The 15,069-nt window shown below is 42.0% G+C and overlaps 1 protein-coding gene and 1 pseudogene across 1 annotated transcript; one reads left to right on the forward strand and one right to left on the reverse strand.

The window, feature by feature from the left end:
• LOC116456931 (uncharacterized) overlaps window positions 1-15,069 on the reverse strand; it is a 63,811-nt pseudogene that overhangs the window by 32,425 nt on the left and 16,317 nt on the right.
• On the forward strand, window positions 705-1,223 carry LOC116456720 (small ribosomal subunit protein eS21-like). Its single transcript, XM_058430115.1, has one exon. It carries the CDS (start codon window positions 945-947, stop codon window positions 1,194-1,196), a length of 252 nt encoding a protein of 83 aa, XP_058286098.1. The 5' UTR covers window positions 705-944; the 3' UTR covers window positions 1,197-1,223.

Consider the following 15,069-nt stretch of genomic DNA (forward strand, 5'->3'; position numbering starts at 1 on the left):
GGAAAGGACGTGACTTAAGCAACCAAGATAGGGAAGCGCAAGGTAGGGGTAAGTTGCAATCAAGAACTTTCCTCTAGCCCTCTAGGCAGAGAAGAGAGCAAGTGCTTCCCCTTCACCTTCTGCCATGATTTTAAGTTTCCTGAGGCCTCCCAGCCATGCTTCCTGTACAGCCTGTGGATCTGTGAGTCAACTAAACCTCTTATCCTCACAAATTACCCAGTGTTTTCCACTGGCTATTACACACCCAAATGGAAATATCAAGTAAGCAGTTGGATACACAAGTCTTGAGTTCAGGAGGGAATGAAATCAAAGCTGGAAGTAGTAAATCTGGGTACCACCCACAGATAGATGGGATCAACACCAAGCTAATACATACAAGGATCTGCTATTTAAACACCAGTTAAGAACCATGCTAATTCCATGATCTTGAGAAAATAACGACTTCACTCCTCCCTTTTCTCGTCTGAAAAACGGGAATGAAAGTAATGCTTTTTAGGATGGTTGTGAGGATTAATAAAATAATCCCTAGTACCTGGGTAAGCACTCCAAGAATGCTATTGTAACTGGTTTATATTAGTTTCCACAACTGCCTTTACACTTGCTCTGGGTATGGCCGTTTTAAGACAACTAAAGACTGAATGCTTTCCATGGGGTCCACTCAGACATGCTTGCTCATTCAAACTCTGCAAGTCCTGGAGGCTTACCCCTCTGCTGGCCCAAATCCTCACCAGCCATCTCAAATAGCTTCAGCCAGCTTTGCACCCTTGGAATTCTCCAGGCTAGAGAAAGGCACCAGCCTCATGGAGTGATACATCAAAATCCGCTCTCGGTAGACGTCTTCCCTTCGAGATTTGCTTTGAGAGCTGCCCTAACCTGGCAAAAGAGGACAAACCCTCAGCTTTCTCTCTTGCGCGCGGTGTGGTGGCAGCAGGCACAGCCTCGAAATGCAGAATGACGCCGGCGAGTTCATGGACCTGTACGTGCCGCGGAAATGCTCCGCTAGTAACCGCATCATCGGTGCCAATGACCAAGCATCCATCCAGATGAACGAGGCCAAGGTTGACAAGGTCACAGGCAGGTTTAATGGCCAGTTTAAAACTTATGCTATCTGCGGGGCCATTCGTAGGATGGGTGAGTCAGATGATTCCATGCTCCAACTGGCCAAGGCCGACGGCATCATCTCAAAGAACTTTTGACTGGAGAGAATCACGCATGTGGAATATTTGTCATAAATAAATAGTGAAAACCTAAAAAAAAAAAAAAAAAAAAGGACAAACCCTCTTTTCATCCCACAGAGTGAGGAGTCAAGAAATGTCACAATGCTCGTACACCTATAAATCCCCTTTAAGGCACCTTCTCAAGCCCTCTCTTACATAGTTGAAGGGGGTTGATGGAGTTGATAGTCACAGGTTCTGTTTTGTAATTTCTCAGTAAGTCCTAAAAATGTGTCCGGTGTCACTATTTAGAATGTAGAGAACTTGTACATTATAATCAGCTTTGAGCTTCAGCCACAATTCCAAGAAACAAGAAACATCTTGATATGGTTTGGCTCTGTGTCCCCACCCAAATCTCATGGTAAATTGTAATTCCCAGTGTTGGAGGAGGGGCCTGGCAGGAGGTGACTGAATCATGGGACAGACTTCCCTCTTGCTGTTCTCGTAATAGAGTTCTCATGAGATCTGGTCGTTTGAAAGTATGTAGCACTTTCTCCTTTGTTCTCTCTCCTGTTCCACCATGGTAAGAAATGCTTGCTTCCCCTTCACCTTCTGCCATGATTTTAAGTTTCCTAAGGTCTCCCAGCCATGTCTCCTGTACAGCCTGTGGACTTGTGAGTCAATTAAACCTCTTTTGTTCATAAATTATCCAGTCTCAGGTCGTTCTTTGTAGCACTGTGAGAACCGACTAATACACATCCTATTTCCCACCATATATATTTTACGTTTAATTTTTTTCCCAGTATCAAATGTATTAGCCCATATAGCCTCCATGCAAATAAATACTGTCCCATGAATCCGAAGTCGAAAGAGATTTAAGACCAATGATGGTATATAATACTGCCTCTCCTTTCTATATGCTTATGTATTGGGTTACAAATATGAATAAGGCCTTATAAAAATCTGTATAATACAGAAGTTTGCCAAAAAAGTCATCTGGGTGATGTTTGAGTTTAAGGGAAGGTGATAATTAACTGATCCTTTTCTCCAGAGTTCAAAACTAATTAAGAAATGGAGTCAGATTCAGGGAAGCCAAATCATTGGCTGTATAATATAGAAAGGCTAGAATGGAGAAGGCAGTAAAACGTAGGCGTGGCCAGGTGTGGTGGCTCATGCCTGTAATCTCAGCACTTTGGGAGGCCTAGGTGGATGGATCACCTGAGGTCAGGAGTTTGAGATCAGCCTGGCCAACATGGTAAAACCCTGTCTCTAAAAAAAAAAAAAAAAAAAAAAAACAAAAAAAAAATTAGCTGGGTATGGTGGCGTATGCCTGCTATCCCAGCTACTCAGGAGGCTGAGACAGGAGAATTGCCTGAACTCAGGAGGCAGTGGTTGCAGTGAGCCAAGATCATGCCACTGCATCCCAGCCTGAGCAATAAGAGTGAAACTCCATCTCAAACAACAACAACAAAAACCACGTAGGCTTCCCACTACTTCCCTCTACTACCAGTTCAGAAGGCAGGCCTCCACATTTGTCAAGATGAAAGCCTGTCCTTGAAACCCTCCCACATGGAGGTGGGAGTCATGAAAGCATGGTTATTGTGGCAGGCAGATCTCAGAGAGAGAGAAAGGAGGGACAAAAAATCTGAGAAGCTTGGACAAGAATAGATAAGACTTTCCTTGCCTTCCAAATCAGAATAATGAAAACGGAAGCAGATGCTAAAAGTAATCCTTGCATCTATTTCCTTCCTTTCTGTTCCAGAGAAAGGAAAGATGGAGGATAAGGGTACCCCTCAACAGGAAGAATGAAATGCTATAAGAATAGAGACTAGAGAAAGATCACCTTGAAGTAGAAGAACCCACAAATGGCAGAATCCATGGATGCTCACTTGTTCTGAGCCTGCAAGGTGTGATTTTTGTTTGTTTGTTTGTTTGTTTTTTAAGGAGAAGGTATGCAGGAAGCTTTCCATTCAGAGGGGAAGCATGAGTGAAAGACAAGTGGGGGAAAGCAGTTAGGCTCAGGGAAAGGTTAGTGGGCTAACCTTACTTGAAAATCCAGGGTTTGGGTGGGAGAAGAGTGAGAGACAGTGAAAAGGCAATCTGAAGCCACATCAGGGAAGGTCTTGGTTGCAAGTCAAGGACTTTGTGTACTATTTGGTCAAGAACCAGAAGGCAGTCAAAGTTTTTGAGTAGGAGAGGAGCATAATTATAGCAAGGCTTTAAGAAGACTAAGTGGGCAGCAGGGTGCAAAATATATAATCTAAGGAGAATTTGGGAAGAAGAAAGATCAGTTATAGGCTCCTGGATAGATTGGAAGAGGAAGTAACATTAATTCATGTCATCGCAGTGGGACTGGAAGGCAAATGACATTGTATAGTGCTTTAGAGTTTACAAAGTTCTTGTTGCATTAATTACTTCGTTTGATATGGCACTTGTGGGAAGTAAGTTAGCTCAAAGATAAACAGACCACAAGACAGTTTACAGTCAATAAATGTGAAATGAATAAACATAAGATTCTAAAGGGCTCGGTGACTACACACAGGAGGGAATGCAAGTGAGGAGTCAAATATGACTCACAGCCTTGAATAACTGGAATTATTCATTCATCAAGTATTTGTTGAGCTTTTGCTATATGCCAGGAAAAGTTCCAGATGCTAGGATTTCAGCAAAGAACATGGTAGACAAAGACCCTATTCTCAGGGAGCTAATGTACTAATGAAAGAGAGAATCAATAGATATATAAAGAAATATAAAACATCATACGGCAAAGGAAAAAACAAATCAGGGTAAGAGGATAGAGTCTGTGGGGGTGCTTTTTTAGATATTATGGTCAGAGAAGGCCTCTTTCCAGAAGTGACTATTGGGCAGAGACCAGAAGGAAGTGAGGCAGTGAGCCATGCGAAGTTCTAGGAGAGAAGTATCTGGGGCAGAGACAGTAGCATGAAAAAAGCCCTGAAATGGGTGTCCATCTGGTGTGTTCAGAAAGTAACAATGGGGCCTGTGTAGGCAGCAGAGTCAACAAGGAGGAGGTGATAGGTCACGAGCTCAGAAAGATAGCCAAAGGCCTAATCCTGAATGGTCTTGTAAGCCAAGGTAAGTACCTCTGGCCTTTGGAGGAATCATTTATAGAGAGCAAGAGTAAACAGATACCAGTAAGAAGGCACCATGGGAGCCCAGGGAAGAGACAATGGTGGCTTGAACTGATGTAGCACTGCTGGAGGAGATGAAAAATGGCCAGATTCCAGATCTATGATAAGGCAACGCTTGTAGGATTTTTTTTTATTGGATTTGATGTAGAGTAGAAGAAAAAGGATGATTCCAGGGTTTGTACTCAGAGCAGCTGGGTAAATGGTGGTGCCCTTACTGAGATGGGGTATGGTGGGCAAAGACAGCAGGGGCTTTGCTTAGCCCCTGTGAGATTTAATAAACCTCTTGGACATTCAAGTGGAGACGTTTTGAAGGAAGGATGTGATCATGGAGTTAGGAGGAATGTCAGGGTTAGAGATATAAATTTGAGATGGCTTCGCCACCATCAAAAATAGAGAAACCAGGAGAGAGAAGCAGATTCACATACTATATGTATTCACATTCAGTATGTATTAAGTACAGAAAAAGTGTGTGAATCCATTTACTATGTGTTAAGCACTTTCTTAGGCCCTGGGTGTACAGACATCAGACATACTTCTTCACCTCCAAGGGCTCACAGTTCACCTGGGAATACAAACAAGTAAGCAACCAGCTACACTTTAGTGTGATACAATCCATAACAGAAGTTTCCAAGGGGTGTTATAAGAGACAGCAGAAGGGCATGTGATGCAGGAAGCCTTCCTAAGGAAAATGATACGCAAGAAAAATTTGGAGGGTTGAGGAAGGATTGTTTTGGGACAAAAAATTCAGGCCCAAGGAGAAGGATGTTTCAGGGGGACAGAACGTAGTTTTCAATAGCATAGAGGCATGTGAAACATGACATGTTCATGCAACTGCAGTTACTTGATATGACCGGAAAAGAGGGTGCTTGTAGAAGAGTGGTAAGAGATGAAACTGGAAAGGTGAGCAGGGGATAGGCCAGAAAGGTCTCTTTAGCCCATACTGAGGAGTTTGAAGGTGAAGAAGACAAGTTTTGTTTTAGAAATGCTAAGTTTAAAATACAAATGCATGCTGCTTGGGTGATAAATGCACCAAAATCTTACAAATCACAACTAAAGATCTTACTCGTGTAACCAAATACCACTTGTTCCCCAAAACCTATGGAAATAATTGTTTTTTTCCAATCACTCTGGGAGCTTTTAATAGGGACAAATGCTGCAGCCCCATCCTACATATTCCAACATAATTGTTCGGGGGTAGAGACCTGACATTGGTCCATTAAGATGTATTTGTGTGTATACACACAATATACATGTATATGTATTCATATACATACAGTACATATGTGTATGGATTCATATTTTTATAATACATATGATTATCTCATTTCTTTCTACAAAAATAAAATAAAATACAAATGGGACTTGCCTAGCAGGTAACAGAAAATAGGAGATTAGAACTCCAGGGGAGGTCAGGGTAAGATTTATATTTCTAGTTATGTCTGTATCTGTCATATTTCAAAACCTCTGTCATAAAAATCATCGTTGAAGCCATAGGAGTGAATTAAATATCCAAGAAATAGAAAACGCAGAAAAAGGAGAAGGAAGAAAAGAACAGTTCTATAGGCAGACCCCACAATTAGAAGACTAGAGAAGGCCAGGCACGATGCCTCACACCTGTAATCCCAGCACTCTGGGAGGCCGAGGTGGGCGGATCACAAGGTCGGGAGATCGAGACCATCCTGGCTAACACGGTGAAACCCCGTCTCTACTAAAAATACAAAAAATTAGCCGGGCGTGGTGGCGGGCGCCTGCAGTCCCAACTACTTGGGAAGCTGAGGCAGGACAATGGCGTGAACCCGGGGGGCGGAGCTTGCAGTGAGCCGAGATGGCGCCACTGCACTCCAGCCTGGGCGAGAGTGTGAGACTCTGTCTCAAAAAAAAAAAAAAAAGAAGACGAGAGAAGAGGAAGGGGGCAGTCATTATGGAGCTCAGGGAAAGAACAGTCAGGAGCATTTAAGAGCTGGAAGAGTACAATGTCCAGCTCTTTCATGAGTCCATCACCATGGAAACAGGGACTCATGAAAGGGACAGTGATTGACAATATCAAACACAGAGAGGTTAAGGAGGGTAAAAATGGAGAGAAGGTCATCAAATGTGATGACCACGTGGTCCTTTGGTGACCTTTGGGAGAGTAATTTAGGAGAATGCAGGGGTAAAAGTCAGCAGCAAAGATGTTGGAGTAATTAGGTTACAGAAAGTGAAAACAAGGAAAGTGGACTACTAAGCCTTCTTTTCCAAGCCTGTCCCATTTCCGTACCTGGCATCTGCCTTTTGTACTCCACCTTGACTTGACCTTTTTCTCCTGGCATTTTGTCCTGTCTCTCTTACTTCCACTGTCTACTGGCCCCCTGTAACAGCATTCCCTGCCAGCAACAATTCTAGCATTCAGCCAACTAGCAAGCTATGAACTGAATCATCAGGTAGACTTTAACAGATAAGAAAACAGATCAAAGGTTATCTTGGTGAAACATGTGCCATCATAGATTCTGTATAATGAAAGCAATCTCTTTAAGGACGCTTCTGACTAGAAGAATCCCCACCTGTCTGTTAACACAAGTTATCCCCAGAGTTTTAGACAGTAGGAGGTTGTGGTGGGGGATGCCTTTTTATTTTTACCATATAAATAACCTTATTGTTTTAGGTTGTTGTGATTATTGTTGTTTTACAACAAAAAATGTGTTGGTTTTCAAATTTAAATTTTTTTTTTTTTGCATGCCCTCCATTCTTCTAATCTGCAGAGGTACCATTTGGCTAAGATTGTCTATATTTCTTCTTCTTTTCTTCATGTTCTCCTCCCATAGTTCTTTGGCAGCCAGAATTAACTCAATAGAAATGTTGGCAAATTCTCCAGTCAGTCTTTGTTCTTTTTAATGTCATGGACATATCTAGATAATTGTTCTTCTATATCAATTGATATCTAGCTTTTAATGTAATTGGACCTTTGCATATCCAAAAGCCACTTATGCAAATTAAAACAACGATTTCACTCAATAAACTGGGAATGATAACCACAGTCATTATGAAAGTAGGAGAAGCTAATGAAAGCCCCGTCTTCATAATTTTCTTTTTAGAGACCAGCAGCTAAAAACAAGTAGACAGGAAGAGAATAATTGGCCACGTATTCTAATCCCTGCCATTTGTAATAATAAAAAACAGCACAAATAGCAAACAAATTAATGGTTGCTCCCCCTGAGCCAGTCAATTACCAAGCTATGATCACTTTACCTCCTACTTCTTGCATCTTTTCCTTCACCACTGACTCATTCAGGCTGTCTTTTCCTCTTTCGTGGATCATGACAATAGCTTCCCAGCCTCTATTGTTTCTCTTAAAAATATCCTCCATATTGGTCACTAAAATGAGCTCTCATACAAAAACCAAGCCAATGCCTTGCTTAAACCCATCAATGGCTCTGAAAGCATCATGGAATGTCTAACCTCCTTATTGCAACATGCAAACTTGATAGTTTCCTGACTCCTACCTGTAAATCTTCTGCACTCAGACTCAGTGCACCAGACTGAGCTCTTTAACCTGGAGTTAGTGCTGTTGTGTGGAGTTCAGATCACTGCCAGACTCCACTTCCCCTTGTGGTGAGTTGGCCTTTGAGACCTTAGTGTCCTCTTCTCTCATTGCACCTTGGTCAAGACCATCACAATCCACTGAGGCAGGGTTTTCTAATTTTAACATCTGGTAGTAGGAATTGGTGTCTCCCTTCCTTCTCCTTCAGAAGGCTTTTAGGATCCTTATTCAAATATGTCCACTCCCTCCCGAAACCTCTGCAAACTGAGGAGAAGCCTTTGCTAAGACACAGGACTTTTTTTTACAGTTAATTGTATACCATTTTCCAAAGTCAAAATATGCCCCAATTCTTCACCTAAAGGATGCTGTTCCAACATGACTTTCTATATACACCTCTAAATAAAAAATTCCACCACACCAGGCACACTATTACACACATATAATTAGATGTGTAAAAAATTCAACTCTCTATAAACACATAGATATATCTTAAAGCTTTATATCTCAGCTTAGAAAATTAATTTTCTGACAACATCCTTTAATAATATTATAGCTGTTTTATAGAGGTCAATAGGACTAAGATCAGAGCCTTCTGTGACTTCAACCAGAACTCAAATGAATGAACCCTCTCAATTAACTGATTATTATTTCTTCTACACCAGACTTCTAAAAGAAAGAAAGAAAGAGGCTAATAAATACAGATGTGTCAGAGACCATTTTCAGGCTGTTGAAACAATGCCTTCATCTACAGACTTCATTCATAAATACACACACACAAATATCTACAGTTTTTAGGATCTATTGACATTTTGGAGGACAAAGTCTTCAAACTTGGCCCATTCAAGCCCTTTCACCATGTGTAACCCTACCTCTGGAAGATCTTACTCAGGCATGTAGAAAATGGTGACCGCAGAGATGGGAATTTCCATTGAAGAACAGATGGAACAAAACTTTAGAAGCAAAATGCTGGACCATCTAACAGCAATAAAAATATCTACAGGCCCCACAGTCATATAATCAACTAGCAAGCTACAGTCTTTTTAAAGATCTTTAAATATGTAAAAATATAAAAGTCGGTCCCACGTATGTTTTCAACTCCTTCAGATTTCTGAGGTCATCCACTCTCAAAAGTTCAAGTTGAAGTAGACAAGAAACTACTTTAAAGACATTAGCAGCTCTAGAACCTCTGGAAGGGCCCAAGAATCACTGTTGAAAGCCATCTAGAGAGGCACTTGTAAATCAACTTATGCGAGGAGTTCCACCTATTTGGTTTGAGATTATTGGAAGAGATAAAGAAGGCTTTGGGTCCTTCTTCACATTACAGCACCTTTAAAAATAATAATAATAAGACAAAGAACCTTATAACCCAATGCTTAGCCCCTTTTTGCTTTACTCTCAGGGAACACAGAGCTCAATTCAGAACTCCTGGCAGTAGCTCCCCAGTTAAAGGGCTGGACATATCCACTTCCCTTTTGGAATCACCTTGTTTAGATGGGTTAAATTTTAAAAGCCAAAATACAAATTCCAACTAAACAAATTAAATAGAAAGCATAATATCATCACAGTCAATTATTGCTAGACCAAGGTACAGACATAGTATGGCTATGGCTTATTAAGTAGACTCTAGATTATCAAAAATCAAAAGTCCAAGCCTTACTTTTGTTCAGGCCCTCATGTCTTCTGAAGTCATCATCCCTTAAACATTCTACCAAGAGAGCCTGGGTCCCATACCATATATCTTGGAAAATTCTGTGGCTACCTTCTCCCATCACAGATTCCCACATCCAGATACCACATGCACACACACTTGTCCCATCCCCATGTCAGCATCTCGAAGGTACCTCAGTAAGATTGTGTTTTGAGCAGTCGGCACATCCTCCAATCTGTCTTCTTTCCCCATTTCTTTGCTCCAAGATGGTCGGTACAGTAGATGCCACTGGTGCCCCCTTCATCAGAGATTTGTCTCAACCAAAAAGGAACTGCCTCGTCCAGATCATACTTCCACCTCAACCCCTTCAGAGAAGACCGGGGCCAATGATTGACCAACATAAGAATTTAAAGACCATACTCCTTACCCTAAGAGAAGTCCAACTCTGTCGTGCAATTCGTGCCCCAGAGAGCTTTCCATGGGATCTAGACTAATTCGATCCCCAGCCGAAACAACAGCCACACTTGGGCTTCTTTTCCACCCTGTTCTTCTTACTCCCCTTGTCCTGAGAGCAATCCCTCAGTAAGTCACTTTTACAACAACCCGTCTCAGGCTCCACTTCCTGGGAACCCTTCCTGACACAGTTGGATTCAGTAGCTCTTTCCTGAAAGACAATAATAACTCAACATAGAACAGTAACAATTTAGATGTGAGTAACCATGCTACATTGCTAAAAGAATGAGCATCAGAGTGAACAATTGCAGAGTCCACATCTCTCTCCTCTATACAGGGTTTTGTAACATAAGTGGAGAACATCATCTCTATTTTCATGTATTAGAGGCTTTTATTCTGTCCTCTCTCTTGACTGCCTCCCAGGGAAGGAAGTGAGCACAAAAATAAGAAAGCAAATCCTTGGTATAGGAACATTCTAGAATTTGAAACTCATATTAAAAAGTTTATGAAAGCTGGCCTGGCGCAGTGGCTCACATCTGTAATTCCAGCTCTTTGGGAGGCTGAGACAGATGGATCACCTGAGGTCAGGAGTTCAAGACCAGCCTGGCCAATATGGTGAAACCCAGTCTTTATTAAAAATACAAAAATTAGCTGGGTGTGATGGTGCATGCCTGTAGTCCCAGCTACTCGAGAGGCTGAGGCAGCAGAATCACTTGAACCTGGGAAGCGGAGGTTGCAGTGAGCTGAGATCACACCACTGCACTCCAGCCTGAGTGACAGAACGAGACTCCATCTCAAAAAAAAAAAAAAAAAAAAAGTCTCTGAAAGCTGTTGGAAGAGACACACGGCATAGGAACCAGATAATTCAACTCTTATAGATGCATGCTTCCCCAAACTCATTCCTCTCACTTTCTTTCTCACCTACTCTTATCTACAAACTGAAGAATGTTTCCCTCAATTCCTTTAGCGATTGTGCTAAGAGTTGCCAGGAGGATATTGTGATGCCATGAGGGAGGGTATAGGCAATGTGATCATAAGGAAGTCCGTGCGACCCAAGATGGGCAGGAAGGGCATAGCTTCCCCACCTACGAGGTGTGGATGCCATAGGGTTAATGTCCATTCGGGATGCTACATGGTTCATTCTGGAGGGTGGGCTAAATTTGAGGGATATACAAATTGCCACAGGACTACAGAAAAAGAAACAACCAACACCACTTGGTGATGAGGCAGGGAAGGTCAGCAAAGTTTCCACTGAGTGTAGAATGTCTGATCTGTGCCTGAGAGGATAAGTAGATGGCCATGTAGAAAAGAAGAAAGAAGTCCCAGGCAAAGAGCCTGGACGACAGCACAGAGATGTGGATGCAGATGGCAGTGCTGGCACCAGGCAAGCACAGACTACCTGCTAGGGTGTGGCAGTATATAAGGCTGGGAAGACAGCCTGAAACCCACTTGAGAAGGTCCAGAGGATCGTGGAAATTGTTCCAGCAGGAAATGCTTTGTTCACGTGTATTGTTAAGACCAATCTGCACACTCTCTGGGGAATAGATTAGTGAGATGAGAAGGCAGCAAAACCAGTTAGTAGTCTTTTGAAATGATACCTAGTGCTTATTATATTATGTATTACGTAGCCAGGCACTATTCCTAGCATTTTACACATTTTATCCTCACTCTGACTCCATGTGACAAATACTCTTTGGCATCTCAAATGACATGAGGAAACTGAGGCACAGAAGGTTAAATAAGTTACCCAGAGAGTCAAAGCTAGTAAGTACAGGGCAATTAATTAAACCAAGGGGGATCTGGCTCCTGAGCCTGCATACCTTTCTGCCCCCTTAATGACGAGGGACTATTCTAGGGCAGTAATGACTAAAATAGAAAACAGGGGACAAGACAAATGACATTTTGAGGGTGAATATAGGTGAGGCAAAGAGATAACTAAAAAGAACTGAGGTTTCCAGTTTCAATGACCCAGGAGAAGGGAATTTGAATTAATAAGAGATGGAGCAGCAGCTTCAGGGGTGAAAAGAATACCAAGGTTTGAGGCATGCTAAGTTTGCAGAGATTGGGAGACATTCCGGTAAGTGTCTGAAATGTTTGTCTTACTCCCAGTCTTATCTTAAGATATCTTCTCCCACTGTGATGGTTAATACTGATTGTCAACTTGATTGGATTGAAGGATGCAAATTATTGATCCTGGTTGTGTCTGTGAGGGTGTTGCCAAAGGAGATTAACATTTGAGTCAATGGGCTGGGAAAGGCAGACTCACCCTTAACCTGGGTGGGCTCCATCTAATCAGCTGTCAGCATGGCTAGAATATAAAGCAGGAAAAAAATGTGAAAAGGCTAGACTGGCTTAACCTCCCAGACTACATCTTTCTTCTCTGCTGGATGCTTCCTTCCCTTGAACATCAAACTCCAAGTTCTTCAGTGTTGGGACTCGGACTGGCTCTCCTTGCTCCTCAGCTTGCAGACGGCCTATTGTGGGAACTTTGTGATCGTGTTAGTTAATACTTAACAAGCTCCTATATATATCTCCTATTAGTTCTGTCCCTCTAAAGAACCCTGACTGATACACCCATCTTCCATAACTTGGTATCATCACATATGCTCTCTCCTTTGCTCAGTCAGAGTCTGTTCTTAAGACAGTGTCCAGCATAGATGCCATTCACACATTGATGTCAGCAAATTCTCTCTTCCCAGGTGGGCCTGATATTAAATGAGAGCTTTACCTCTTGTTAAAGAAATCAGCAAAAATTAATAGACTATGATGGAGAGGCATTTCTGGAGAATCTATCCTGCCTAAGTGTAAGACACTCAGCCCCACCTCCCAAAACAAAACCAGACATTCAACCCGATCAGGTTCTCCCATTAATTCAATAGCTGTGGAATGGATTTGGTGAGTTCTCAGAGTCCTCTCACAAGGCACAAAAGCCACAGGGAATAGAGAGCACTTTGGAATGTCAGCTAATTCCCTAAAGTATCCAGGTCTTCTTTCAAAAATGTTCTTGGCCAGGGTGCAGGGGCTCACACCTGTAATCTCATTTGGGAAGCCAAGGCAGGAGGATCACTTGAACACAGGAGTTTAAGGCCAGCCTGGGCAATGTAGGGAGATCCATCTCTACAAAACATAAAAAATTAGCCTGACATGATGATGTGTGTCTGTGTTCCCAGCTACTCAGGTGGCTGAGGTGGGAGGATCACTTAAGCATGGGAGATCAAGGCTGCAGTGAGCCACGATCATGCCACTGCACTCCAGCCTTGGTGACAGAGTGAGACCCTGTCTCAAAAAACAAAAGGAAAGTTCGTGTTCAAACGATTATCTTTTTAAAAATCAGGCATCTTCCTTCTCCCCCCACCACCCCCACCTCTCTCTCTGTCTCTCTCTTCTGTCCTTCTGCCCTCACCCCTACTTGTTTTCGTTAAAAGAAAAACTGAAGCACAATACAAATCTTGAAGAGTTTATCTGAGCAAACAACAATTCATGAGTTGGGAAGCACCAAACCAAAAGAGGTTTGGAGCTCCATAAAGAGGCACAAGGAACTGGCTTTTATAGAGTGAATGCAGAAATAAAGAAAATATTTGCTCAGCACCTGAAGATGTCGAGACAAGGGGAACACTTAAGGCCAAAAGTTTGAGACTAGCTTGCACAACATAGCGAGACCCCCTATTTTGTCCTCCTTTCAGCCCCCTTTTCTACAAAAAATTAAAAATTAGCCAGGTATGGTGACACATGCCTTTAATCCTAGCTGCTTGGGAGCTCAGGCAGAAGGATCACCTGAGCCTAGGAAGTTGAGGCTGCACTGAGCTATGCTCATGCCACTGCATTCCATCCTGAGCAACAGAGTGAGACCTTGTCTCTTAAAATTAAAAATAAAATATTTGATCGAATATTTTATTTCCTTATTTGGTTTGTCCCACTAGAAAGTCTCTAGTTACGTAAGTTAGTTGGCTGCTTCTGATTGATTGAGCTTAAGTTTTGTTTTCCTCTGATATAAGCATTTATATATAATGGCCCAAGTTAAGTTTTGTTTATGTTTGCAATTTAAAAAAGGTTAAGGTTATTTTCAAGGCCTAACTCACTTTGTCTGCTGAGGGATTTTTCAGATCTAGTCTCCATTTTAGTTTGTTTTAACAACTGCCCCTTTTTGGTTATCCTCTTTATCCTCTCAGCAAACTGAGAGTGTGATTAAACGGTATAGCATTCGTCTTGGTTATCACCATTGAGGGAGTTGACATAGATACTGGGACAGAGTCATAGAGACATTCTTATCGTCCATAGTTGCACTAGAAGGAAGGGTGGTGGCGTCACTGTTATCAGCACCTCTGTAGCCATCACTGATCAGGTGGTTGAGCTCCTCAAGTTGTCTGATCCTGATGGCAATCACTTGATACGTGAGTAGCTGCTGGAAAGCATTTAAAACCCCTGATAGGACACCATGCACTAGGAAGGTAAATACAACGACTCTGAAGAGAATAATCGCCAAGGACTGAAAAATCTCCCAGAGCAGAGATTCCCAGGAGCCACGATTTAATCAACTAAACAAATCAGTAGGTGTAGCATCACCTATGTGATGAAAAACCTGTATGTTTTCTTTTAGGATCTTTTAGATTTGGGGCAACAATTCCTGATTTATTAACACAGAAGCTACATTTTTCAACACTAAAAGCACATGCACCACTCTAGTGAGTGGTTAGGGTATACAGAACTTCTCTATTTCGCAAAACTAATGAAGCAAGGTTGGAGAGACCTCATTTGTAAAGCCAAGACAAAAGTGGCAGTGTCATTAAAGCTTTTTTCTAAAGTCCTGGGAACATTTATAATAGCCTTTTCTAATTCAGAAGTATCAATGGAAGGAATCAATGCTCTGACAAATGAGTGAAACCCAAAACTGCATATAGTGAGAAGCTTAGCACTGCATGAATTTCTCTTATGAGAAGCTATTTTATGGACAAATGAGCCAAGATTAATGGTTTCATTGCAGAGAAGGTTTTTTGTCTCTGAACATTTGGAGCCAAATGGTCATTCAATCTGGGGGCAATTCTTGCACAAAGTTGTGGTGCATTGGAAATAGGGTCCCATTCCTTTTATGGGTAATGCTAAAATTTGAGGCTGTCAGTTCTATTCCCCTCAGTTTCCTTAAAAAGTAGA

The sequence above is a fragment of the Hylobates moloch genome, unplaced genomic scaffold, assembly GCF_009828535.3.
Source record: "Hylobates moloch isolate HMO894 unplaced genomic scaffold, HMol_V3 SCAFFOLD_17, whole genome shotgun sequence".
NCBI lineage: Eukaryota > Metazoa > Chordata > Mammalia > Primates > Hylobatidae > Hylobates > Hylobates moloch.

What these genes read in the sequence shown, in the direction of transcription:
- LOC116456720 (XM_058430115.1), top strand. Translation starts at nt 945, where the DNA reads ATGCAGAATGACGCCGGCGAGTTCATGGACCTGTACGTGCCGCGGAAA.